The 27,847-nt window shown below is 45.6% G+C and overlaps 1 protein-coding gene and 1 long non-coding RNA gene across 9 annotated transcripts in view; one reads left to right on the plus strand and one right to left on the minus strand.

Annotated features, from left to right (window-relative positions):
* Window positions 1-256: 256 nt before the first annotated feature.
* On the minus strand, window positions 257-6,235 carry LOC141154004 (uncharacterized). The gene is made up of 3 exons (XR_012247378.1): window positions 6,123-6,235; window positions 1,357-1,398; window positions 257-1,249 (listed from the first exon to the last, which is right to left on the minus strand). It is a non-coding gene; the product is annotated as an uncharacterized lncRNA (long non-coding RNA).
* Window positions 6,236-6,423: 188 nt separating this feature from the next.
* LOC141153971 (uncharacterized) overlaps window positions 6,424-27,847 on the plus strand; it is an 86,244-nt gene continuing 64,820 nt past the window's right edge. For all 8 annotated transcript variants that reach the window (XM_073639369.1, XM_073639350.1, XM_073639314.1 and 5 more), the window contains exons 1-14: window positions 6,424-6,596; window positions 8,875-8,960; window positions 9,431-9,520; window positions 9,599-9,717; window positions 12,601-12,720; window positions 12,856-12,937; window positions 14,977-15,044; window positions 17,934-18,008; window positions 18,156-18,295; window positions 18,435-18,564; window positions 26,693-26,818; window positions 26,932-27,075; window positions 27,214-27,373; window positions 27,459-27,612. In XM_073639369.1, the coding sequence (XP_073495470.1) occupies window positions 6,445-6,596; window positions 8,875-8,960; window positions 9,431-9,520; window positions 9,599-9,717; window positions 12,601-12,720; window positions 12,856-12,937; window positions 14,977-15,044; window positions 17,934-18,008; window positions 18,156-18,295; window positions 18,435-18,564; window positions 26,693-26,818; window positions 26,932-27,075; window positions 27,214-27,373; window positions 27,459-27,612 (1,646 nt within the window). In that variant the 5' untranslated portion in view covers window positions 6,424-6,444. The remainder of the gene's footprint in view (window positions 6,597-8,874; window positions 8,961-9,430; window positions 9,521-9,598; window positions 9,718-12,600; window positions 12,721-12,855; window positions 12,938-14,976; window positions 15,045-17,933; window positions 18,009-18,155; window positions 18,296-18,434; window positions 18,565-26,692; window positions 26,819-26,931; window positions 27,076-27,213; window positions 27,374-27,458; window positions 27,613-27,847) is intronic.

A 27,847-nucleotide genomic window follows, 5' to 3' on the forward strand; every position in this document is an offset into this window, starting at 1 on the left:
GCATGCGTTTTTACTGGCAAGGACATGCAGAAATGCTGCGGAAATTTTCTGCTTCAATTCTGCATCGTGGGCACATAGCCTCAGCATCACTTGGAAAGTGCTTGACAACTTTGTCACACTATATACAGTGCTGGCCAAAAGTATTGGCACCCCTGCAATTCTGTCAGATAATACTCAGTTTCTTCCTGAAAATGATTGCAATCACAAATTCTTTGGTATTATTCTCTTCATTTAATTTGCTTGCAAGGAAAAAACACAAAAGAGAATGAAGCAAAAATCAAATCATTGATCATTTCACACAAAACTCCAAAAAAGGGTCGGACAAAAGTACTGGCACTCTCAGCCTAATACTTGGTTGCACAACCTTTAGCCAAAATAACTGTGAACAACCGCTTCTGGTAACCATCAATGAGTTTCTTACAATGCTCTGCTGGAATTGTAGACCATTCTTCTTTGGCAAACTGCTCCAGGTCCCTGATATTTAAAGGGTGCCTTCTCCAAACTGCCATTTTGAGATCTCTCCACAGGTGTTCTATGGGATTCAGGTCTGGACTCATTGCTGGCCACCTTAGAAGTCTCCAGTGCTTTCTCTCAAACCATTTTATAGTGCTTTTGGAAGTGTGTTTTGGGTCATTGTCCTGCTGGAAGACCCATGACCTCTGAGGGAGACCCAGCTTTCTCACACTGGGCCCTACATTATGCTGCAAAATTTGTTGGCAGTCTTCAGACTTCATAATGCCATAGGCAGCAAAGCAACCCCAAAACATCAGGGAACCTCCGCCATGTTTGACTGTAGGGACCGTGTTCTTTTCTTTGAATGCCTCTTTTTTTTTCCTGTACACTCTATGTTGATGCTTTTTCCCAAAAAGCTCTACTTTTGTCTCATCTGACCAGAGAACATTCTTCCAAAACGTTTTAGGCTTTCTGAGGTAAGTTTTGGCAAACTCCAGCCTGGCTTTTTTATGTCTCGGGGTAAGAAGTGGGGTCTTCCTGGGTATCCTACCATACAGTCCCTTTTCATTCAGACGTCGACGGACAGTACGGGTTGACACTGTTGTACCCTCGGACTGCAGGGCAGCTTGAACTTGTTTGGATGTTAGTCGAGGTTCTTTATCCACCATCCGCACAATCTTGCGTTGAAATCTCTCAATTTTTCTTTTCCGTCCACATCTAGGGAGGTTAGCCACAGTGCCATGGGCTTTAAACTTCTTGATGACACTGCGCACGGAAGACACAGGAACATTCAGGTCTGAATGGGTGAGAAGGAGACAACTGTTGGTGCCAGAGTAAGAAAATGGAAGAAATACAAAATGACTGTCAATCGACATCAATCTGGGGCACCATGCAAAATCTCACCTCGTGGGGTATCCTTGATTATGATGAAGGTGAGAGATCAGCCTAAAAAGACACGGGGAGAACTTGTTAATGATCTCAAGGCAGCTGGCACTGAAGGCCCATCTAAACCTTTCTGACTACAGGCTTGTCTGATGCAATATTAGTTGGTGATACCACACGTTTGGCTTCTATTTTGCAAAAGTGGCAATGATTGTTTGAATATGACTATTGTAGTATGGTTGTCACTTTTATTACAGAAGGGTTTGACCGAAACCTCGACTGACATTGGTGTGTGACATCACTGTGATTTATATGTATGCCATCGCGCCCTATTTGCATTGTATACACTGACATAGCTGCATGTGACGTTTGCAGGTTTGCCCCCATATAATATTCTGGGTTCTGTGCAATATTGGCCACTAAAGACATTTTCTAATATTAGCCTGTGAGATTATATGGTTTTTTGCTTATTTATTCTTATGATCATGTTGAGAGGTTCCCAAAGTAGATGGATGCATAATCAGTGGACTCTCCACTAGATTTTTCTACTTGGGTTTTAATGTTTTTGGCATGTTCACGACTCTGTATATGTGTCTATATATATAAAAATAAATTGATGTATTTTTGCACTTCTCTATATACTATTTGAGAGATTTTATATATATATATATATATATATATATATATATATATATATATATATATATATATATATATATATATATATATACACACACACACACACATACAGTACAGACCAAAAGTTTGGATACACCTTCTCATTTAAAGATTTTTCTGTATTTTCATGACTTTAAAAATTGTACATTCACACTGAAGGCATCAAAACTATGAATTAACACATGTGGAATTATATACTTAACAAAAAAGTGTGAAACAACTGAAAATATGTCTTATATTCTAGGTTCTTCAAAGTAGCCACCTTTTGCTTTGATGACTGCTTTGCACACTCTTGGCATTCTCTTGATGAGCTTCAAAAGGTAGTCACCGGAAATGGTCTTCCAACAATCTTGAAGGAGTTCCAAGAGATGCTTAGCACTTGTTGGCCCTTTTGTCTTCACTCGGCGGTCCAGCTCACCCCAAACCATCTCGACTGGGTTCAGGTCTGGTGACTGTGGAGGCCAGGTCATCTGGCGTAGCGCCCCATCACTCTCATACTTGGTCAAATAGCCCTTACACAGCCTGGAGGTGTGTTTGGGGTCATTGTCCTGTTGAAAAATAAATGATGGTCCAACTAAACGCAAACCAGATGGAATAGCATGCCGCTGCAAGATGCTGTGGTAGCCATGCTGGTTCACTATGCCTTCAATTTTGAATAAATCCCCAACAGTGTCACCAGCAAAGCACCCCCACACCATCACACCTCCTCCTCCATGCTTCACGGTGGGAACCAGGCATGTAGAGTCCATCCGTTCACCTTTTCTGCGTCGCACAAAGACATGGTAGTTAGAACCAAAGATCTCAAATTTGGACTCATCAGACCAAAGCACAGATTTCCACTGGTCTAATGTCCATTCCTTGTGTTCTTTAGCCCAAACAAGTCTCTTCTGCTTGTTGCCTGTCCTTAGCAATGGTTTCCTAGCAGCTATTTTACCATGAAGGCCTGCTGCACAAAGTCTCCTCTTAACAGTTGTTGAAGAGATGTGTCTCCTGCTAGAACTCTGTGTGGCATTGACCTGGTCTCTAATCTGAGCTGCTGTTAACCTGCGATTTCTGAGGCTGGTGACTCGGATAAACTTATCCTCAGAAGCAGAGGTGACTCTTGGTCTTCCTTTCCTGGGGCGGTCCTCATGTGAGCCAGTTTCTTTGTAGCGCTTGATGGTTATTGCAAATGCACTTGGGGACACTTTCAAAGTATTCCCAATTTTTCGGCCTGACAGACCTTCATTGCTTAAAGTAATGATGGCCACTCGTTTTTCTTTACTTAGCTGCTTTTTTCTTTCCATAATACAAATTCTAACAGTCTATTCAGTAGGACTATCAGCTGTGTATCCACCAGACTTCTGCACAACACAACTGATGGTCCCAACCCCATTTATAAGGCAAGAAATCCCACTTATTAAACCTGACAGGGCACACCTGTGAAGTGAAAAACATTTCCAGTGACTACCTCTTGAAGCTCATCAAGAGAATGCCAAGAGTGTGCAAAGCAGTCATCAAAGCAAAAGGTGGCTACTTTGAAGAACCTAGAATATAAGACATATTTTCAGTTGTTTCACACTTTTTTGTTAAGTATATAATTCCATATGTGTTAATGAATAGTTTTGATGCCTTCAGTGTGAATGTACAATTTTCATAGTTATGAAAATACAGAAAAATCTTTAAACGAGAAGGTGTGTCCAAACTTTTGGTCTGTACTATATATATATATATATATATATATATATATATATATATATATATATATATATATATATATATATATATATATTGTTGTAGGTGATCACTGCTCAGTTACATGCCGTCTTTTCTTCTTTGCCACATGTAAGGCAGTAGGGACCACAATCACCAAGAAAACCATTGGTAACACATTACGCCTTAAAGGTTTAAAATCTTGCAGCGCCTGCAAGGTCCCCTTGCTCAAGAAGGCACATGTGCAGGCCCGTCAGAAGTTTGCCAATGAACACCTGGATGATTCTGTGAGTTATTGGGAGAAAATGCTGTGGTCAGATGAGACAAAATTTGAGCTTTTTCTCATTAACGCAACTCGCCGTGTTTGGAGGAAGAAGAAGGATGAGTACAACCCTATGAACATCGTCCCAACCATGAAGCATGGTGGGGGAAATATATTTTGGGGGTGCTTTTCTGCAAAGGGGACATGACGACTGCACCGTACTGAAGAGAAGATTGATGGGGTCATGCATCGCGAGATTTTGCCCAACAACATCCTTCCCTCAGTAAGAGCATTGAAGATGGGTTGTGGCTGGGTCTTCCAGCAAGATAATGACCCAAAACATACAGCCAAGGCAACAAAGGAGTGGTTCAAAAAGAAGCACAGTAAGGCCATGGAGTGGCCCAGCCAGTCTCCAGACCTTAATCCCATAGAAAACTTATGAAGGGAGTTGAAGCTCCAAGTTGCCAATCGGCAGCCTCAAAATCTGAATGATTTAGAGATGATCTGCAAAGAGGAGTGGACCAAAATTTCTCCCGACATGTGCGCAACTCTCATCATCAACTACAAAAAAAGTCTGACTGTTGTGCTTGCCAACAAGGGTTTTGCCACCAAGTATTAAGTATTGTTTGCCAGAGGGATCAAATACTTATTTCTCACTGCAAAATGCAAATAAATTTATCTAATTTATACAATGTGATTTTCTTGATTTTTTTTTAATATTCTAGCTCTCAATGTTAAAATTAACCTACTCTTAAAATTATAGACTGTTCATGCCTTAGTCAGTGGGCAAACTTACAAAAACAGCAAGGGATCAAATAATTATTTCTCCCACTGTATGTGTGACCAATCTCCCTAGCTCCCACAGAATGCTAAAGAAGAGAACATGCAAAGTCCATAGTATTATGCACAGGGTGAAAGGGACTGTCCACTTTTGGGAACATTTTTTTTTGGGGGGGGGGGTTAATACTTTTTTGGGCTCAAAATAATTTTGGAAATTGGGTTTCAATTAAAATGTGCCTGTGTGTTGCACTGTCTATGGCTGGCTGCAGAATGAGTTATTTAGTTTGCTCACTGACATAGCGCCATTAATTCCACAGCGCTTTACAGACATTATGGGCACTGTACCCAATGGGGCTCACCATCTAAATTCCTTATCAGGATGTCTTTGGAGTGTGGGAGCAAACCTACGCAAATATGGGGAGAACATACAAACTCCTTGCAGATGTTGTCTTTGGTGGGATTTGAACCCAGGACCCCACAACAATGTAACAGTGCTAACCACTGAGGAGCCACTGCCCTGCCCTGAGTTAACTGAGAATCCATCACTGAGCTCGTCCTCAGTCTTAAAGGGTCTGTTCCCGGGTGCAGCTTAGTATTAAAAAAAACAAAGCGTGCTGTACTCACCTTACCCAGGTCCAAGGGAAACTCTACGCCATTGCTCTTGTGTATGGCATTGCCTGCTGTGCAGACGTCACATGGACAGTACGGCAGCCAATCAGTAAGCTCAGCGCCTCTGCCAGTATAGATGGAACGCCCCTGTCAGTACTGCTGAGCTCACTGATTGGTTGCCCCAATGTCGATGTGATGTCAGCACTGAAGCCATTGCCAAACATTGGGAGCAGCGGTGGAGAGTCGCTGATGGACTCGGTGAAGGCAAGTTCAGCGCTGTTTGGTGTTTTTACACTAAAAAGTGCCCAGGGACACATTAATTAAAAGGAGACCACGGTTTTAAAGTCTTAAGACAGAGCTTGTAGATCTTCTCTCAGCTGATTTATGGCCACAGACCACATAGTCACATGGACTGTGCAGAGACGCATCGGGCCTGTAAAAGCCAATCAGGGCAACATTTGTAATGAAACTCAATTGGAAAAATGATTTTAAGCCCCAAATACATGAATTTAGATGAAAGAAAGAGCTGTGCACACTAGATGGCCGCCCCCTGTAATAACCGAGCTCCTCAGTGTACACAAGGGGGCAGCATCTCCTCCCCACTGGAAACAGCTGGACCCCACAATCAGGCAGCAGTGTATGTGCTTCTGACTCAGTCATGCACTGCCCCCTGCAGGTGAAAACAAAGACTGACGACTACATAGAAATTGGACAGAAATATTCCAGCATCTCGCTGCATAGAACAGACTTTCCACAGCCCTGTGACCTGCGCAGTGTCCGCCTTCATATAAGCCACAGGAAAGACTTCTTCACGCCACAATTCGCACTGCCAAGTTTGCCCCTTGCAGCGTTCCGTACACAGGCACAACGGAACATACCATTTTTACTTTATATCGGGAGAAGCATTGTAGGGCACGTTTGTACTGCAATTAGATTTACGTCTGTAGCTATCACTTCTCTAAATATGTCACGCGTTCCACTTCAACTCCAGCTATGAATGTATTATGTTTTATCTAAGGAATGAAATAATGAAAACTCCGAATGGTATAGTCCGGCCTAGATGACGATCCTGACACGTCACTGCAGGGATGAACCAATCAGCGTTTGGCTCGAGGGAAATTCAAACTTACACCGTTGCTGGCAGCTGGGACGGGAGAGAGAGAGAAACTGTCCCTGGTGGCGACATGTCTGTGGAGGACGCTGTGAAGGTGTGCCTGAGGGTCCGGCCGCTCAACCTGAGGTAACTGCCAGTAATGGCGCCTCGCCTGCTTATATGGAGCCGGGGGTAGGCTGCCACTTATCGCTGAGCCCTGGTGTGCGGCCCGGGAAGCGTCACTGCCTAATCCTGTCTGTCACCTAGAGCAGAGTCCCCCAACTCCACTCCTCAAGACCACCAACAGGCCATGGTTTCAGGATTTCCTTCGTATGGCCCAGGGGATAATTCCATCAGCTCCACAGGCAATAATTCCATCACCCGAGCAATACTAAGGAAATCCTGAAAACATGACCTGCTGGGGAGCCCTGACCTAGAGCATGCCGTGCTGTCTGTCTGCAGGCCGTGTATCATGGCGGAGGGGTGGGGTTGTGGTATGATATAGCCGGTGCTCTCAGAACTAAAGGGGAATTCTGGGACTTTACCATTAATGGCCTGTCCTTAGGATAGGTGATCAATGTCTGACCGGTGGGGTGTGACACCCGGCCCCCTGTCTATCAGCCGGGGCTGCCCAGCTCTGTCAATGGGATAGTGGCTGCGGCCGAACACTGCACATCCGCCCTGTTCACATCAATAGGAGGATGTTCAGTGCCCGCCGCAGCCACTATTCCATTGATGTGAATGTGCTGCTTACACTTGAACAACTGATCGGCGGGGGAGCTGGATGTCACATCCTCGCCGATCAGACATTGATCACCTATCCTAAGGACAGGCCATTAATGTTAAAGTCCCAAACAACCCCCTTAAACCTCTGCTATCTCTGTAGGCACTTAGGCTATGTTCACACGATGCATTTTTGCTGCTTTTTGTTCTGCAGGCAAAACCTGCTCTCTTGGCAGTAAAGAATCTGCTTACGAAAAGCAAGTTTTACTGCCGTTTTTGCAGGTACATTTGTCTGTTGTGCTTGCTGATAAAGCTTAGTGTCCCCCAAAAATACATGTTTCAACTTCCTGAGTTTTCTGCACCAAAAACGCAGCAGAACCTGATACCTGCGTCTTTTGCTGTGTTTTTGCACTTACTCATTGCTTTCTATGGGTGAAGAAATGTTGCAAGTGACATGCTGTAGTTATCTAATTCAGTCAGGAAAATAAAACAATGTGGAGAAATGGAGGGGAGGTCTCCACCTTCTCCTGCATGACAGTCCATGAAAATCAGGCCGCACTCAGATGTCATCCAACCAATCAAACCTGTCTGTGAAAAATCAGGGACATGTGCCCAGCCCCATAGATTATCACAGATACAAGCGGTATCCGTGAAAATCGGACGTCTGAAAGAGACCTTCTCCAAATAGTGCTGTCAGATAGGATAGCCCACTAGACTGACAATCCCAGGAAGGACAGAGCTTTACTGCAGTAAAGTCTTAATTTTTCTGGATATGGGGCCAAGGACCAACAAGCCAATAGCTGCTAACTACCTGCTGTTCTGCCCGGCGACTATTTCTGCTAGCTTAGAGCGATCACGGACCGTACCTGCCGGTGATTCTTCTGCTGACGTCCAGTCTACAGAGCAGCGCCTTTCCTTCCGCTCCTCACTGTTCTGCTCTGTTGATGGAGCATATCTGCCAATCTCATGCTGACTGACCGTTGGCTCTCCGCTGCCTAATTGCAGGGAGTTGACTGTCAATCAGGATGACGTTGGCAGTGACGCCCCATCGACGGAGCAGCCCGTGAGAGGAAGAGCTCATTTGTTGATGTGAGGTCAAATAAAGCAGGGAATTGCCACTGCCAGCAGAGTCCCTGTGCAGAACAGGCAGGTAGTTGGCAACTACCTGCCTGATAGTTCTTAGCCCCAACGTCCTGGATAACCCCTATAATTATAAGCTCTCCCTGCTCTATAACATGGTGCCTGCAGATTAGATTGAATTTTCTTGGTGACTGGTTCCTTTTATTTTGGCTGAAGCAAAGTGTCAGTCACAGGAAAGGCGATGACTTCTAGATCAGTGGGGTCTAACTGCTGGGATCCCAGCGAGCACCAGAACGGGGAACATTATCCCCCTTAGAAGGGAGGGGCAGTGTGCAATGCAAGAATTGGTGACACTCAAAATATTTCTTTTATCCATTGTATTCTGTAGCTTAAGCAGGACAACCCTCTACACGTGCGTCACAGGGACGGCAAGGGAGATCTGGGGATATCTCAATTAACAGTGATTGTTAATGGATGGCTGGGAGAACCTGTGAAGAGAACATTTACGAGTGGCCGCAGCCCCGAGTTCATCAATATTTTTCTCACTTAGAGAGGAAACCCCTTTGGTGTCATGGTGGGTGAAATGATCTGTATTGTATTAAAGTCTCTCTCTAATTTGCAGAGAACAAGGAGAACAAGTGAACCTAGTATGGAAAGCTGAGAACAACACCATTACTCAAGTTGATGGCTCACGGTCTTTCAATTTTGGTAAGCGTTTGTAGTTCTTTGTATTTGATAACTTGCTGTTTTCAAGGCAATGTTGTATGCCCTTTATAAACCTACTGTACATTCTGATTTAAATTGGATCCAGTCAGGGACTTGAGTGAGATTTTGGGTGTAGGGAACGCCGCTACACATCATGAATTACACAAGCTGTGACATCATGCCCTAAGCCAAAATGAGAAACTGACGTAAAAATGCCAAAAGTTGACAAATTTTTGTGAAACTCCAAGTTGAACCTAAGTTTTGTGACTTTTCATAACTTTTACGTCAGACTTCTGTGCGACAGCTCTGATGAATCGGGGCCGTTTTCTGCACATACCCTGAGGGCCTCTATAGTGGCTTATCAGGAGGGTACAATAATCATGTGTATTGCCCGCTTAACATGTACAATATGGGGCACTATTGTCATTATCTTGGCATATAGGAAGTGTAAAGTCTTCTATTTCGTTCTTTAGATCGTGTCTTTCATTCTCATGAAACGACAGCTCAGGTTTATCAGGAAGTGGCTGTTCCCATTATCCGCTCCGCTTTACATGGTTACAATGGTGAGTAATTTCTGCCTCTGATCCAGCATTACTACAGGATGTGTTGAGTTGGTGATAATAGATATATCTTTGTATTAGGCACAATTTTTGCCTATGGGCAAACCTCTTCGGGAAAAACCTACACCATGATGGGGGCACCAAAAAACTTGGGAATAATCCCTCAAGCTGTTGGAGAGGTTTTTAAAATCATTCAGGAGGTAAGTTCATTGGCTGCTCGTTGTAGCACTTTCACTATATTTTGAGATGAATTGTAGCCGCTGTGGCTTATAGGACATACCCGAGTAGTGGGGACGTCTGTTACTTCTAAATCGCCTAATGGTGCATATAGAAAGGGATATCCTAAAGCAGAAGACCTAGTGTTAAAGAAACTTGATGAATGAAATACACACTTCATGGCCTGTGCACATGTTGCAGATTTGTCACTAAACCTGAAGGGTTTCCTGATGCCAGCAAAGCGAATGAGAATCCTGAGGTCTCAAGCACACGTTGCTTATTTGTGACTTGCAGATTTAAATCTCCAGCATGTCAATTCTCTCAGCGTTTTTGCGGTAGATTTCCCTTCTAATGAGTGGAGGAAAATCTGCATCAAAAGCACCTGTTTTATTCAGCGTTTTTTTTGCCAAGAGAAGCAGAAATTTCTGAACCAAATACTTAACGTGCACATACCCGAAAAAAGTTGGTCAGTTTATTTTCAGACATATGCTGAAATATCGTATAATATGCCACTGATGTTAGCAGATCAGTGCCTATTTCTTCTTGTTAGTAGTATTTTCCATGGACTTCACACCACTTCCATCCTAAACATGGGTCACAAGCTACCCCGTCAGCAACCAACACATCCATGCGTTACACAATCAGAAGTCTCCCATGTGCAACAACAGCCATGATCAGGCCAGGAGTACCATGCAGGACTGCACTAATAAGGGGGTAGTCTTTCACAAAAGAAGAAATCGACAATTATATATTTTTTCCACCACTCGTGGCCAACTTCTTAAAGGGGTGTTCCCAAGTTTAAAAGTTATCCCCTATTCCATGGATAGAGAATCTTTCCGATTGCTGGGGGTCCAACCTTCATGACCCCATCAATCCCGAGCAACAGGGCTCTGAAGAGCCCCAGCTAAATGGAATGGAGGCCAGTCAGGCGCATTATGGCAAATTGTCTATGTCTTTGATGTCATGGATCTAGAGTTCATGGATCTAATTGTGAGTTCCATATTACACCTATACTAGATATAGTCCATGTTGGCTTCCAACACTTATATAACTACTAGATGGTGGCTCGATTCTAACTCATCGGGTATTCTAGAATATGTATGCGGCCGACCGGGCGCAATCAGCAGAGCGGTGTTTAAATTTGGCGCCAATATCGCTGATTGGTTTCTGTCGGCAGCCACGACCAATTAGCGAACTGTGTTAGTGAGGACCGGGGAGCGGCGCTGCCTGTGCGGGTACTAACGCTGTCATCTCCCGGCTGCATCGCCGCTGACCTCCATGTGGCTACCGTCGGGAGATCAGCGGCTAGGGCCGACTGCAAGTGTGAAGGGAGGACCGGGGAGCGAGGCCACAGGTCGGGGTACTTCTGCTGCGAACAGCTAGCGCCGGTCATCTCCCGGCTGCATCGCCGCTGACCTCCGTGCGGCAGATGAGCCGCTAATGGCTGCCATCTTGTTCTGAAATCCCGCGGCCGGACCAATCAGCGACGCGGGATTTCCTGGACGGACAGACAGACGGGATAAGACGATTATATAGTAGATAATCCCATAGGACACGCTATACACAGCAAAATCCAAAGCAGAACTTTTATAATCTGTGATCTTTACAAAGAAAACCTATTTCTGACACCCATAAGATAACAGAAGACACACAAAGACTGTGATCTATGATAAAGTAATCTGGCTCCCACATGGGCTCATACAGAATATACTGTGCGGTTACACTGGTTAGGGCAGCTCTTAATTTGGAACAATTTTCTATCATCCAGAAATAAATGCTGCATCGAGAGCATTTAATGGAATATGGCATATTCACAAAAAAAAAAAATAGATCCATTTCAAGTCAGTGGGTGAAGCAAACCCCACACATCAGCAGTGTAACTGGCTTTCTGATGGACAGGTCTGTTCACACGCTCCGCCACCAGCAGCCATTGTATGGCCAAGGACGTCTGTGCTATCTGTGAGGAGAGCTGCATAAAACAAGAGCAGGAGGAGAACCTGTCATATCTAAATAATGGTAATCGCCACAAATATCCCAACACATCTGATAAAATGAAGATAATGTGGACAACCCTGATAACTGATTCTGCAGCCAGCAATAGTCAGTGTAATACAGAAGCTATAGAATGCACATTTTTAATGCAACCCAATTGCAAAAAAAAAAATCTTTAGCCCCAAATACGTGCATTTAAGTAAGGAAAAAAAATTGTCCACAAACGGCGGGTTTTAATGAATTAGTCGTATCCTACTCCAGTGGTTCTTCATTAAGAGTGGCATGCACAGTTAGAAAACCCCCTATAATATCTAATTATCTCAATTTCTGGGCTCTAAAAGTAATCAGTGACCTTAATAGGGATGTATTAAAGGAGAGTCCACAATCGGATGCAAAAAAAAAACCCATTTATTAACTATAAGTGTAATAAAACAAAAAGTACCAAATTTCACAACTACTGCCAAATGGCTTCCTGTTTTCAGGACATAATTATTATTAAACCTTAAAATTAGGGAAAAAAAACGTAATTGTAAGGCACTGAGGTGCTACTGAAGTCATATTCACTCAGATTGAGATGTTAAAGTTCAGCAGAAGAAACATTGGTAGAGAGAAAAAAGAGGTTGGGAGATGAGATTATCATATCAGATTATTATTACGTGTTTGGGCGCAATGTGCCTGAGAGGCCATTTCTAAGAAAGACCTGACATACTTTAAGGGAATGCCAAATGTTGCTATTCGTGTTTTCTCCTTGGCTTTTCCTCGGCACATCTGGTTGAACACTCCACGACATCTCCTCTGAATGTGACTGTATGGATTGATGAGGACCTGATGGGTAGGACGGTATTGTGCAGTTCACCATTTGTTGTTCTTTTTAGATCCCAGCCCGAGAGTTTTTATTGCGAGTTTCCTATATGGAAATCTATAATGAATCTGTCACAGATCTTCTGTGTGATGACAGAAAAAAGAAACCTTTGGAAGTACGTGAAGACTTCAATGTAAGTGGAAGCTAAAAATAATTTTTTACTTTGACAAATCTTATTAATGGCCTACTTAATGCAAGTCTTTGTAGCTTACTTTCCTTGACGTGGCTAAGATAAACCTACTTTTGTGCGTCATCGCCTATTTTGCAGCGTACAGTGTATGTTGCGGACTTGACTGAAGAGGTTGTCACTATACCTGAGCAAGTGATGCAATGGATCAAAAAGGGAGAAAGTAAGAATCTTTTATTGTTAGTGTGGCGAACCCCGCAGTAGCTTACCATGGGGAGACACATGGGTAGAGACATGCTGCATCCTTCCCTGCAGACAGACCCCTCATACAGGCACCGAACCGGTTCAGATGACCAGAGTAAAGCTAAATGCTGAACTTTACCCTGGACATGGGCTTCTAAAGGGAATCTGACAGTAGGATCAGCCCTCCTAAGCCGTCTATATGGGCATGTAGATCATAGGAACCTGAATAACATGATACCTTTTATACCTGCGATCTGAATCCACACTTTTCTTCTATGTAAATGAGCTGTTTGAGGCTATGGGCCCGACACTGATCTGCATGAGAATCTGCCTCCAGAGCTTATTATACATGAAAGGGGTCGTTACCAGTGTGATGTGTAATGGCCGCTCTCTGCAGAGCGGTGTGTGATTATATCTGACATCTGCATGTTCCTCTCATCTTCCATCTCAGTCAGACAGGGTTGTAATATTATTACAGAGCTCTCCAAGCTCTGCTGTATTGTAAGAGTGCACAGACGCGTTTCTGCCCCTGAAGATAACTGCGTTTTGGAAATATCATGCATTTTATTCATATGTTGGGTCATGTGAATTGTGTATTATGGTTTTAGGTGTATACGTTAGTATGATAATGTATAGAGTAAGATATAGATTACAGCATATGGTTGTGACTATAGGGTAAGAGACTTTGGTAAGCATTATAGGTGTAACCTGGTTAATGTATCGTTAGTGTAATAAGCATAGTGTGCAGTAGGAGTATAGAGAATAAAATATAAGATTATAATACATAGTGTTGTGAGGGTGATCTGCCCAGTTACATATAGTAGGGAGAGTCATAGAGTTGGAATTAGCCCATAGTGGCAGGGGAAAGCCCTAGGAAAAAGGAATTGCTTCCTGATAGATGGTCAGATGGGGAAGTACAGTCATCAAGTTCAAGTGCAGTTGGCTGCTGGTGCCAGCAAAATTCTACCGTTCGGGGCATTGGGAGTCCTTGCGGACATTCCTGCAATGTCCGGAGCTCAAGGCTCAATACAGGTACTACGAAGAGTGCTTTATCCTCTAGTGTACAGGGGACGATGGATGCAGAATCATGTGAAGGGAAGGTAACTGATCCCGGGTGCACTGTGGAACTGGATGGGAAATCCCTGGGACTGACAGGTAGTAAACGTATGGATAGCCCAAGAGAAACAGATAGTAATGCTGGAAACGTACTGTATTAAGGAAACAAGGAATAAGTGTTGTGCTCTATACTGAGTATTAAAATCTGATGAACTTGAACTGTCCAGCAAACCTTTGGTTGTTTAAAACTAACTGCGTGTCCCCTTAGTTATGTGTGGCGGCTCCTGAAGATGGAGGCCTGCGGCCTACAAATGAGTATGATGCACCCCACACCTGACAGCACATTGGGACTGGGGCACAATATTCCTGTAAAGTGCCAGGGCATTATGGAGCAGCAGCTCTTCCCACGGTCATTTTACAACTGCAAAAAATTGTGTTTGCAAGAAGACAAATTTCAGTTCTCTGGTTCTGTGTTAGTTACTTGTCTCACACTGGTAACTCTCCTTTTATTTATAATGAGCTGGAGGCAGATCCTCAGGAAGATCTATATCCAGCCCATAGTCTGGAACAGCTCATTTACAGTACATGTAAGGAAAACGTGGATTTCTCTGGAATAAGACATCAGATTGCAGATATCAAGGTATCCTTTTATTCAGCTTCCTATGACCTGTGTGTCCATATAGATGGCTTAGGAGGATTGATGCTACTGAGAGATTCCTTTTTAAATATTTGCATATTCGGGACACTGATATCATCATGTGTTGCTGCCTGCCACAGCCACCAACCTAGCAAGTAATGTGGATATGGACAAAAAAGTCTTGTATGGGGGGTGGGCGTCAGCATAAAGGGACAGATTTTTTGGTTTATCAAAGACCAATAGAATGATGTCAAGCACCTTTTTATAGACACTTTAAAAGTTACGGCTTGAAAAGTTTTCACTCTTTTATATATTCTCTACTGCAGAAAACAGGCACTATGGAGAAACAAAAATGAATGACCACAGCAGTCGCTCCCACACTATTTTTAGGATGGTAAGAGATGTGTAGTGTGTAATTTTTCTTTTAGTGTGTGATGGAAAAAAAAAAAAAAACTCGATATGAATCTGGTATCGCTGTAATCACACTGACCCGAAGAATAAATCCATCTAATCACTTATAGGACCGGCATGAAAAAAATAAATTAAATCAATTCTTGTCCTGCTGTTTTGTTCATTCTGCTTCCCAAAGATCACTGTATGGCTCGGCTCACATTTATCCTGTGCTCTACAGTGGGTTTCCATGTAAATCTCTGGAATACGTGATTCAGGCAGAACCCCTGGTGGAAGATTCCCTATAATAAGGCAGATGGAGGCACTGTGGATGCTGTCTGGCCTGTGATCCAGCAGCGTCCGTCTTTTTAAGTGTGTGTACGCGGTTGACCAATTTTGTGTACGTCTGAAAAGGACGACGCTGACAGAGGCCAGACGGAGTCCATAGTAACTCTGCTGCATCATTATAGTGAATGGGTCCCTCGGGGATTTCATCTGAATCGCGTCACTCGGAGATTTAGATGGAAACCCTGATATAAGTGCTAAGTGTAGAACACAGGATAAATGTGATCCCAAATGTTATGTAAAGTGTTTCCAGTAAAAGCTTCACATAAAAAGCCGTCACTCAGGTCCGTCATCTGTTATCAGAATATAGGGGCTTACACATTACTGTTAGCACAAAGGGTCTGGAAAAGCACCATTGCTATGGTTGTACCCCCCCTCTCCTCCCCCAAAGAGAAATCCAGCAAAATCTGCTTTCCCAAATCTAAATGCCCCCCCTCCCTTCTGAGCCCCATTGTGCCTAAACCACAGTTAGCGTCCACATCTTTGCATTTCCATAGCTATGAAAGCCCGCCTAATTTATGGGTGCATGTCTCCAGAAGCATGAGCTCTGCAGAACTGGTCACTACAATGTACGAGCACTGTGAAGTATGGGCCCTATTCTGGCAGATTTGTGGGTTTTTTTTTTTTCTTGTACCCTTTCCCTTCCTCGGCAACATCCGCTACTGCTTGTTTCTGGAAAACACCCATGGAGTCAAAATCATCACTGCTCCTGTAAATAAATTCCCAGATGGGTGTAATTTACAGAATGGGGTCACTTGTGGGGGAGTTTTGCTGCTCTGGCACTTAAGGGCTCTGTATATGGAGTCTGCATACAATTCTATGATAATTTGTTCTCTTGAGACAAATAGCGCTCCGTCCCTCCGGGTCTCGCCGTGTGGCCAAGCAGTACTGTACAGCCACATATGGGATATTGCCACATTCAGCAGAAATTGTGTGACACATTTTGGCATCATTTTTACCCATTTCCCAGTGTGAAAATGTAAAATCTGGGGCTAAAACTATTTTACCACAATAAAAAATAGTTATTTTTTCTTCACTGCCCAATGTTATAAAATTGTGACCCACCTGTGGTGTCAATATGATCACTGCACCCTTAGATGAATTAATTGAGAGGTGTAGTTTGTAAAATGGCATCACTTATGGGGGGTTCTGCTGTTGTGGCACCTCAGGTGCTCTGCCAATGTGACATGGCACCGCAAACCGTAACAGAAAAATCTGCATTACATTATGGCTTTCCTTCCTTTCTGAGCTTTGCACTGGGCCTGAGAAGTCGTTCCCAATTACATGGAGGGTATTGGCGCACTCAGGGAAAAAATGGACCTCCCAGTTAGCTTTACAATTTCTCCTATTAGCTTAATTTGTTGGAAAAATTGCTGAGCGACTTTTAACCCTTCTAATTTCATAACAAAAAAAAGTTTAAAAATTCTGCTGATGTAAAGTAGACGTGGTAATTGTTATTAACTATTTTGTGTGACATGTCTCTCTGGTTTGAAAATTGGGAACCCTTTTTTTTTTTCTTGTCAAATTTTTGATCTTTTCATAAAACTATGCAAATCATATCGACCTAAATTTACCCCTAAGATGAAGTACAATATGTCACGAAAAAACAGTCTCCGAATCAAGAGGATCCGTTGAAGCGTTCCAGAGTAATTACCTCATAAAGTGACAGCGGTCAGAATTGTTAAAATTTGGCCTCATCGGGAAGGTGAAAAATGGCTTGGGAGAAAGGTGAGGGAGGGAGGTGAAAAAAAAAAAAAACCTTTTCAGCCTGCTGTTCGGTTCTCGGTGCCTCTTCACTCCAGGCTGTAGCTTACCAGCTCTGAGGCCTCGGAGTGTCGCTGTGCGCCATACAGTCACCTGTTGGGACATTACGATGTCCTTCAGCATAGTGATGACATACATGGCACGCGTGTGCAGTGACTTCTAAGGCCTTGTTGAACCATGGACTGATTTGAAGAGCATATAGGGGGAGGGGAAAAAAGGAGCTGAGGTCCAGATAGCGGGACAAACGAGTGTGAAGTGAGTGGAGTTTATTATGATTGTGATGATACCCCAGAGCAGAGGTGGCCAACTAATTTTCCCAAGGGACCACATCAGAGACTGAGGCTGGGGTCACATATGCATGCAAGAAATTGGTCCGATTTTTTCATCCAAGAAGGTGGAATTTTTTTTTTCTCACTTGTCATCCGTGTGCAGTCTGTAGGCAATTTGTTTTTTGTTTTGTTATTAATCCGTTACAGGACCATTTACAGTTTCCTATGCTACAGAATTGTAGTGAATGCTGTTTTTTACGGTGGTGTGAGTGTCCATCGGGAGAAGGCGGCCGCATGGTGCAGCCCGTGGGCCACTGTTTGCAGCCCATAGTGTAACAGCTTGAGGGCTGGCTGTGGCCTGTGGGCTGCACTGAGCATAATAAGCAGAGAATAACTTTCCTGGGAACCTAATTTCCCTGTAAAATTCTCGCACTTACACCAGTTCAGATGAGCAGATGTGATATGTGGTGTGGTTTTGTTCATTTCTTTTTTTAAACAAATTGTTTCTCTAATAGATTGTTGAAAGCCGTGAGAGAAATGACCCAGGGAGTTCTGAAAACTGTGAGGGAGCGATTATGGTGTCTCATCTGGTAAGTAATGTATTTAGCGACCAGATTTTTTCCCCAAAAACACTTTGATGGCCTATCCGCCAGTCTGGTGACAAATGTTTGACCCCAAATAGTTCCCTTCTTATTGAGTTGGGTTCTGTTATCTTGTCACCCTTTTAATTTCTTCAGAATCTCGTTGATTTGGCTGGCAGTGAACGGGCAAGCCAGACTGGGGCAGAAGGCGTGAGGCTTAAAGAAGGCTGCAATATCAACCGCAGCTTGTTTATCCTTGGACAAGTCATTAAAAAACTTAGTGATGGCCAGGTTGGGTAAGTCCTTATTGACTTTTTTTTTTTTTTTTAAGTAGACTATAGCGAAATCAGTGTTTTTTTTTTTTTGTTTGTTTGTTTTTTCGGATTTTGTGATTCATTAGTTACATAAAAAAATATATTTTTCTTTTGCCAACAGTGGATTCATTAATTATAGAGACAGCAAGCTAACAAGAATACTTCAGAATTCATTAGGTGGAAATACAAAGACTGTAATCATTTGTACCATCACACCCATTTCTTTGGATGAGACCCTGAGTACTTTGCAGGTAAGTGATAGTAATTTCTTCTATATATTTAATTTTTTTTTGTTTAACTCTTCCCAAAGTATCTATAATATAACCATGGATACGTCCCTCTGTCCGATGCCTCTATAGACTACACAAGCGTGATGCGCCTGCGCAGTCTGGCTCCAGACAGAATAACACATCCAGCCGTTACAGGTAAGAGCAGTGTATGGCGCCGGAGATCGCAGTATGCGTAGACTCTGAATGCATACCGTGAGCTCCGGCGTCATAAGTACATACCTGACCCGAAGGAATCTTGCCGCGGCGCCTCTGTTCGGGCCGGAGGCCTGGGAAGGAGTGCGGCGTCAGAATCAACAAAAATTGTGCCGGACAGCGCCGTATGGGCATGTGCGTACTCCGGCGCCACACTCCTCCCCAGGCCTCCGGAGGACTATTCCGGCAGAACAGGACGCAGCGCGGAAGTACAAGGAAGAAAGATGAGTGTAATGTTTTTTTTTGTGTGTGTGTGTGAGGTGTGAAGTGTGAAGCGGATGAGGGGAGCCATGCATACCAGGATGGAGATCAGGGGACATCTATAATATAATTAGGGATGTGTCCATCTGTCCGAAGCCTTTATAGACTGCGCAAGCGTGATGTGCCTGCGCATTCTGGCTCCAGACAGAAGAACGCATCCAGCCATTAGAGGTAAGAGGAGTATATGGCGTTGGAGATCGCGGTATGCGTAGGCACTGAACGCATACTGGTATCTCCGACGCCATAAGTGCATACCTGACCGGGAGGAGTGTTGCCACAGGGCCTCTGTTCAGACTGGGGTAGAGGGAGTGCAGCGTCGGAATCGGCGCATGCGCATAGTGCACTATCCGGCGCCATTTTAGTGAAGAAATATTTGGGGTGTGTCGTCAACAAAATAGTGCCGGACAGCGCGGTGTGGGCACGCGCCACACTCCTCCGGATGGGGGCAGTACAAAACAGGATGGGGCTGCACATAGCAGGATGGGGGAAGCGTATACCAATAAAAATGCTTGCCACCCGGGCATAGAACAGGTTCAATAACTAGTGTCCTATATTGGGGGCGAGTGTATGGCGCTGGCCTGGAAGCGGAGCCTGCATCACACCTGACAGATGCTGTACGTATTATACAGCAGGCAGCTGCCTGTAACACAAGCAACCAGAGGAAGCTTTGATCACTGTGGTATTTGAATGGGGGAAATGGAGACACACGAATATCTTAAAAAAAAAAAAAAAAAAAAAAAAAAAAAAAATTGGAATCGCAATATGTATAAGAAAAATAGGAAAAAGGGGTGGTGTACTCCTATGAACACAGATTTGGTGGTTGTGCTACTCATGCGCCGCTTAATTTTGTGTGTAAAGTGTATATATACATACCGATAATATATCTTAGCACCTCCCCTTGAGAAAGCAATAAGGCAAAGCGCGCGTCTGGGCAGTATGGAGGGTCTCTACCTTTTACACACCCTGGGTAAACAATGCATTGTGCATTTGATAATTATATTTTTTATGAGCATAACTAAGAGTAAGTACCCATTCGCCTCATTGGGGGACACAGGACCATGGGTGTTATGCTGCTGTCCACTAGAAGGCGACACTATGCATAATCTGAAAAAGATTAACCGTGGCTCCTCCTCTGCAGTATACACCCCTGGACAGCGTCAGCCTTCTCCAGTTTTTGCTTAGTGTCGCATAGGAGGCACACCTAAAACATTTACTCCGTTTTCTCCGACGGGATTACAGATGAAGAAAAGTGGGTCTCCTGCGAGACTCCCGGCATGGCTCCTTCCTCTGCCCCCGATTACGGGTGCACAGTTGAAGTCGAGATGGCTATTCCCCATGTCGCTCCTTCCCCAGCCCCTTGGGTGCTGGCTCGAAGTCGAGACCCCCCTCCTTCCCCAATTCCTTTTTGGTTTCTGGGTTGAGGTCGAGGCGAGGATAAAGCCCCCTGATGGTGACATCAGCACCCTCCCTAATCCCCCTCTGGGGGCATTAGGTTGAAACGCCTCAGGTAGGGCCTGTACAGGCAGCACTCTGCAGCTCTCAGTAGCCAGCACACTGCAGCTGAATCCAGGGACCCCAGCCCTGCTGCGGGCTCCTGTCAGGGCCGGGGTGAGTGCAGGCAGGCATGGCACAACACAGGCACAGACCTCCCTGCGCCCTGCCTCTGCGGTAGCACCAGCTCTATGGTGCCTCAGGGGGACTCTTCTCAGGGCCCCCATTCTGCTTATACCCCCACCGCTATCCTGCCTTTAAATCCGGGGGGGGTCCGGTTCAGATTCGGCCCCCTCCCGGACTTCCACGCCGGCCTGGAGCCCTTTTGGGCATCAGGCATCTAATTTAGACTGCCGCCACCTCCTCTCCGCCCCCCGGATGACAAATATGACACTCTACAGTGTCATAGAGGGGGCGGATCCAGACTGAAAGGGCGCGATTTCACACAGCAACTGCCGCCCTCTTCAGCTCTCCGCCCCCCCTTCTTCCTTAAACTTTACTCCGGCGGCCATTATCTGCTGCAGGATAAAGAATTAACCCTGCAGCTACCGGTCAGAAGATATTGACCAGGCCTGCCAGTCTCTGGGGAGGCACAGAACTGTGGATCTTCGGCGCTGGACCTAGGGGCACACTGGTGGGGTAAGATCACAGCTGGAGTTCCTCCTCGGCTGTGAATCCATTATAAGCTCCTCTGCATAGTAGGGCCCTCTGCATAGCCACCCCTGTGCACTATGCCGGACTCAAGGTCCAGGCAGGACTGCTATTATGCACTCTGTACAGCCTGCAGTAATACTCTCCCCAGTGGTAGCACGTGCCCGCACTACCAGGACTGCATCCAGACTACTGTGCCAGAGCCCCAAGAAGCCCCTGCCAATGCTTTGGGTCTAATGCCACGCAGGAATGGGTCAATCAGATGTCGCAATCTATGACGCAGTCTATAGATAACCTAACCTCCACATTGCTTCAGGCTCTGCAGCGTCATGCCTCGGCTATGAACGCTACCCAGCAAAGGGAGAGCTCGACTCAGGCTACCCAGCAAAGGGAGAGCTCGACTCAGGGACATGACGACCCGGGCACATCCACATCTAGGTCAGGACGCAAGCGGACCCACAGGTCACGTTCATCTGCGTCATCCCATAACACATGGTCATCCCCTTCTAGGGGGAGAGACCGTAATTCCAGGTCATTTAGACCGTCCCCTACCAGGGACAGACAATGCAGATCTCCGCAGCGATCCCCGACCAGAGAAGGCCTCCGCCCCGGTTCATCCAGCAGGAGACGCCTTAGCCATACACAGGATTCGGATGACATCTGTGATTCCGACTCTGACAAGGAAACTGAAGGGTCCCTGATCCCAATCCCCCCTAGCAATACAGCGCTAGTTGAGGACGTAATCTCGTCCATCCATCGGGTGCTGGACATTTCTGATCCGCCCCCGGAGGCACCAGAACATATCCTTCGAAGGAGCTCTGAAGCCGCCTAAGATCTCTTTGACCACCCACAGTTTAAATCGATCCTTAAATCGCAAATATCTAGAGGCACGGTACCCCTTCCCACAGGAGGTTACCAAGGAATGGACAGATCCACCCAAAGTGGATCCCCCAGTCTCTAGGCTAGCGCCACAGTCACCCCTTTCACTGCCAGATAGCTCAACCCTCAGGGATGCAGCAGACCGGCAGGTGGAACGCAAGGCTCGTTCAATTTTCAAGGCCGCAGGGGCCTCCCTGGCTCCCGCGTTCGCTTCAGTTTGGGGCTGCCAAGGCCTCCTGGCTTGGCCCCAAAAATTTACAAGCTGGCCTCCAAGCATTTGCTCCTAAGCTGTCAGACCAAATGGTTCAAATAGCAGTTGTAGCAGATTACATGCTTCATGCAGCTCTGGATTCAGCAAGGGGTGCAGCGGGGATAGCATCAAATGCCATCACGATTCGGCGTATCCACTGGCTGCGGGAATGGAAAACAGACGCTCTTCAAAGTCCCTCACGAACCTCAGTGGTCGACTTTCTGGCGAACAGTTGGACATGATGATATCCTACGCCACCGGGGGTATGAGTACCTCTCTCCCCCAACTGAAACCCAAACGCACTTACAGGAAGCGTAACCAAACTCGATTCCGATCCTTTCGGAACTCATTGGGCTGGTCCGTCTCGCGTCCAGCACAAAATAGCAACCGCTCCCCATGCAGGGACAACTCGCGGTCGACTCAAAAGTCGGACAAGACCTGGCAGTCAACAGCAGGCCAGTCAAAGTCCAAAGGAGGAAAATCTCAGATTTCCTCCTCCTCATCATGACTCACGGACTCCGAAAGACACCCCACCCGTAGGCGGCCGACTTTTGCTCTTTCATCAAGTCTGGGTGCCTATTACAGAAGACAGGTGAGTCAGGGAACTAGTGTCTTCGGGATACAAGATACAGTTCACTTCCAACCCACATGGAGTCCCTTTGGTCCATCATTGCGTCCATGGAGAAGGGAGAATTTCTCGCCTCCATAGACATACAAGACGCATACCTGCATATACCAATTGCACCCGCCCATCAGAGATTTCTCAGGTTCGCAATCGACCAGGACCACTACCAGTTAGTGGCTCTCCCGTTCGGACTCGTCACGGCTCCCAGAGGGTTTACCAAAGTCATGGCAGCCACCATGGACGTCCTGCACTCCAGAAGCATAGTAGTCATTCCATACCTGGACGATCTCCTTATCAAGGCTCCTACTTTCAAGGACTGCGAGCTCAGCGTCTCAATCACATTCGACATTCTGAGTCGCCTGGGCTGGTTAGTCAACCTACAAAAGTCATCACCAACCCCGAGTCAGTCTCTGACCTTCCTGGGAATGCTATTCAACACCTTCAGGGGTCTAGTGCTCCTTCCCTAGGACAGGACTCCGTCTAGGAGTTCGCACCCTCCTCAGCAAATCCCCTCGATCTCTCCGGTTTGCCATGAGAGTCCTCGACAGGATGATGGCGGCAATAGAAGCGGTCCCATTTGCCCAGCTTCACCTCAGGCCTCTCCAACTAGCCATCCTCAAGTCATGGGACAGGAACCCCTTTTTTTCTCTCAACAGGGAGTTCCAGCTGACGTCGTTAACCAGGAGGTCCCTGCACTGGTGGCTCAAGCCAGCCTCCCTAACAAAGGGGAAATCCTTTCTCACGGGTCAATGGAAGGTTCTGACCACCGACGCGAGCCTGACAGGTTGGGGTGCGTTGCACTTACATCACAGAGCACATGGCAAGTGGTCCCCAGGAAGCGACCATGCCCATTAACATCTTGGATATTCGTGCCATCCTCCTGGCGTTGAGAGCCTTCCATCACTTACTGGCAGCCTCTCACATCAGAGTACAGTCGGACAATGCCACGGCTGTGGCATATGTGAATCACCAAGGGGGGACCCGCAGTGCCCAGGCGATGCGAGAAGTGACACACATTCTCCACTGGGCGGAAGACACAGGTTCGGTTCTCTCTGCGGTCCACATTCCGGGTGTGGACAACTGGGAAGCAGACTTCCTCAGCCGGCAAGGAATGGACTCGGGAGAGTGGTCTCTCCATCCCGAAGTCTTTCGACAGATCTGCCATCGCTGGGGCACTCCGGACGTGGACCTAATGGCATCCCACTTCAATGCCAAGGTCTCCAACTTCATGGTCAGAACTCACGACCCGCTGGCGCTAGGAGCGGACACCGTGGTTCAGGACTGGACCCAGTTCCAGCTCCTGTACATTTTTCCACCTCTCCCCCTGATGTCCAGAGTGGTGAGGAAGTTCCAACCATCCTAATCGCACCGGACTGGCCCAGACGTACATGGTACGCCGACATTGTACAGCTCACAGCAGACGTCCCCTGGCGTCTCCCCGACAGCCCGGATCTTCTGTCACAAGGCCCGTTCTACCACCAGAACCCAGGGGCCCTCAATTTGACGACGTGGCCATTGAGACCTGAGTTCTAACCCAGTCAGGGTTCTCGCCGGACGTCATTGGAACCATGATCAGGGCACGGAAGCCAACCTCTGCAAAAATTTATTACCGTACCTGGAAAGCCTTCTTTACCTGGTGCGAATCTCGTGGCCAGACCCCATTCCTTTATTCCCTCCCCAGGGTACTTGGGTTTCTCCAATCGGGTCTGGAGGCCGGACTGTCCCTGGCCTCCCTTAAGAGCCAGGTGTCAGCTCTGTGCTTTTTCAGAAGTGCATTGCTAAAAAGCTGCAAGTAAGGACATTTCTTCAGATGGTTTCCCGATTGGTTCCCCCCCTACATACGACCACTAGAAACGTGGGACCTCAACTTGGTGCCGACAACATTGCAGGAAATATCTTTTGAACCCCTTAGGGAAGCCCCACTCCGCCTTCTATCCCAGAAAGTGGTTTTCCTGGTGTTAATCACCTCCCTTCGCAGGGTGTTTGAACTAACAGCACTCTCCTGCAGGCGGCCCTTCCTGTTTTTTTACCAGGATAAGGTAGTTCTCCGTACGGTCCCATCCTTCCTTCTGAAGGTTGTGTCCAACTTCCACCTCAATGAGGAAATTTCACTGCCATCCCTCTGTCCGGTCCCGGTTCATAGAGTGGAGAAGGCTCTGCATACGCTTGACCTTGTCAGGGCATTGCGTATCTGTGTCTAGGACTGCGCCCTTCCGGAAGTCTAATTCTCTTTTCCTTCTACTGGAAGGCGGCCGCAAGGGTCTGCCAGCTTCCAAAGCTACCCTTGCCAGGTGGATCAAATCCACCATACAAGAAGCCTACCGCCTCAAAAATTCTCCTCTTCCAGCAGGAATTACGGCACACTCTACACGTAAGCTTAGAGGCCTCCGGGCCATTCGGCACAACAAGTGTGTAAGGCAGCCACCTGGACTAGCCTACATACGTTTACTAAACTACAGAGTTCATACTCAGTCCTCAGCAGACGCGAGCCTGGGTAGATGTGTTCTGCAGGCAGCGGTTCCCCAATTCTAGGGGCCTGTCTACACAATATTCGTCCATTGCTTCCCACCCAGGGACTGCTTTAGGACGTCCCATGGTCCTGTGTCCCCCAATGAGGCGACAGAGTAAAGGAGATTTTTGTGTACTCACCGTAAAATCTTTCTCTTAGCCTCTAATTGGGGGACACAGCTCCCACCCTGTTGCCCGTTCCAGGCCGTTATTATGTTGTTCTCATATTATCTTTGTTTGAGCTCGTACATAGTTGCCTTCTTATAGGCATGGTTATATTATCCATATTACGTTCCTCCTAATGCTTTTGCACAAAACTGGAGAAAGCTGACGCCGTCCAGGGGTGTATACTGCAGAGGAGGAGCCACGGTTAATCTTTTTCAGATTATGCATAGTGTCGCCTCCTAGTGGACAGCAGCATAACACCCATGGTCCTGTGTCCCCCAATTAGAGGCTAAGAGAAGAGATTTTACGATGAGTACACAAAAATCTCCTTTTTTGATGCATCTGAAGTTTGCAATTTGGACTATTCCCTTAGACTCTGCATATTGTATCTTTCAACAAGTCTTCACTTAAAATCTATATAATGAATATTGTTCCCATGGGTGATACTGCATATTACTAGCCCTCCTTCATGTTCCTCGTCTCCTTAGACTTATTATAGATACATGTTATGTGCTATTTTTAATATATTCCAATAAATATTGTTTTTACGCTACTTGATGGCTCATGGCTACTCCCGTAGTTGTGTTTTTGTTTTCACACTCATGGGTATGTTGATGGACTCTTTGCGGGAAGGAAGAAATAAAAAGTAACTTGGCAGTGGCGGGAAGGGGCTTATACTGCTGACTATGTTCTGATTAAAATTTCTTCTGACTGCTGTATGACTTGTCAAATCTTGGGACAATTGACAAAGGGTGCAATTCCCCGTTTTATATTTAATCTGCTGCAGCCATTTTACCACCACTTGCATAATTGAGGTACTGGACGTCTAAGAGTCTCTTATACATGATGCCTTTGAAATGTGTTCTGATGGATTGGTGGTTTCTACCGTTGTGCAGCAGCCCTCCTCACTGACATCGGGGAGGAATCCTCCCGCTCATTGTTTCTAGTGCAGACCCTGAATGACTGAAAAGGATGCGCAATTGTGTGGACATGGCCTTGTGACCAAATTGACTTAATTTTTGTTGTCATTGTATGAAATTATATAATTTAGATATATTTTTTTTCAGTTTGCAAGTACAGCTAAGCATGTGAAAAATACTCCTCATGTTAATGAAGTACTGGATGACCATGCTCTGCTTAAAAGATACAGAAAGGAAATCCTGGACCTGAAGAAACAGCTAGAAGAGTTGGAAGTAAGCGTTTTATCGACCTGCTACCCCAGTGCTTTCTGGATGGATATGGCGTAGTGTTTAGTATGGGCTGTATGCATTTACAGTTATCATATACACCATTCCCTCTTACACAGGCTTCAACTGATATAAAAACACACGCTATGGAAGAATACAACCAATTGCTATCAGAAATCAAAGAGCTTCAAAAGGAAAAAGAGGACCGGATATGTAATTTGGGAAACATGATGGTTGCGTCTACAAAACATGAAGACCAAAGGGTAAACCTTTTTATTAAAATATTTGTATTTATTTTTTTCTCGCAATCGTATAATTTCAAGATTTATTTCCTTGATATCTTTCCACTTCTTCCATTTGACCTATAACACTACACAATTTTTCCCTTTAATAACTTAAAGTGTAAGAAAAGGAGGAGAGTCACATGGGCTCCTGGAAAACTTCAGGGCAGCTTGCACTCTGCTGGGATCTCACACTTTGACATTGGCTCGAAATTAACTGCGAACATTGCCAAGAGACAAAAGGTTTCAGAGTTTGCAGCAATCCCAGAGATTGATGATTGTGAGTGATTTGTGATCAAGCAGTCAGAACTTCTTGCTGCCTGAATAATGTTTATAATTGGTGTTTTTTTCCATGGTCTCTCCAGCAATTTGCACAGAGTTTTCTGAACTTGATGATACGGGCAGAGTACTTGATGATCTTGCTATAGATGCAGATTGGAATTCTGGAAGCCACGTTACTTACAGGGAGAGAACAGCTCTGTCTTGTTCAATGATAGATTTTTCATCAGAAAGCACAAGGTTTGTGGGAGGTTTTTATTTATTTTTGATAGATATACAGACCGTATGGGCAGAAGTATTGGGACACCTTCACATTGTACCATCAGGAGGGTTTGTCATCAATTCTACTATAGAGACCAGTAATATGGAGCTGGTTCCCCCTTTGCAGCTGTAGCCACGTTTGCAAAGGCATTATAAAGGACAATAAAGTGTCTGAGGATATTTTGAACCCATTAAACCCTGACGAGCATTTGTG

This window comes from Phyllobates terribilis, unplaced genomic scaffold (genome assembly GCF_046119375.1).
Source record: "Phyllobates terribilis strain yellow unplaced genomic scaffold, ASM4611937v1 Scaffold_1__5_contigs__length_1240528914, whole genome shotgun sequence".
Lineage (NCBI taxonomy): Eukaryota > Metazoa > Chordata > Amphibia > Anura > Dendrobatidae > Phyllobates > Phyllobates terribilis.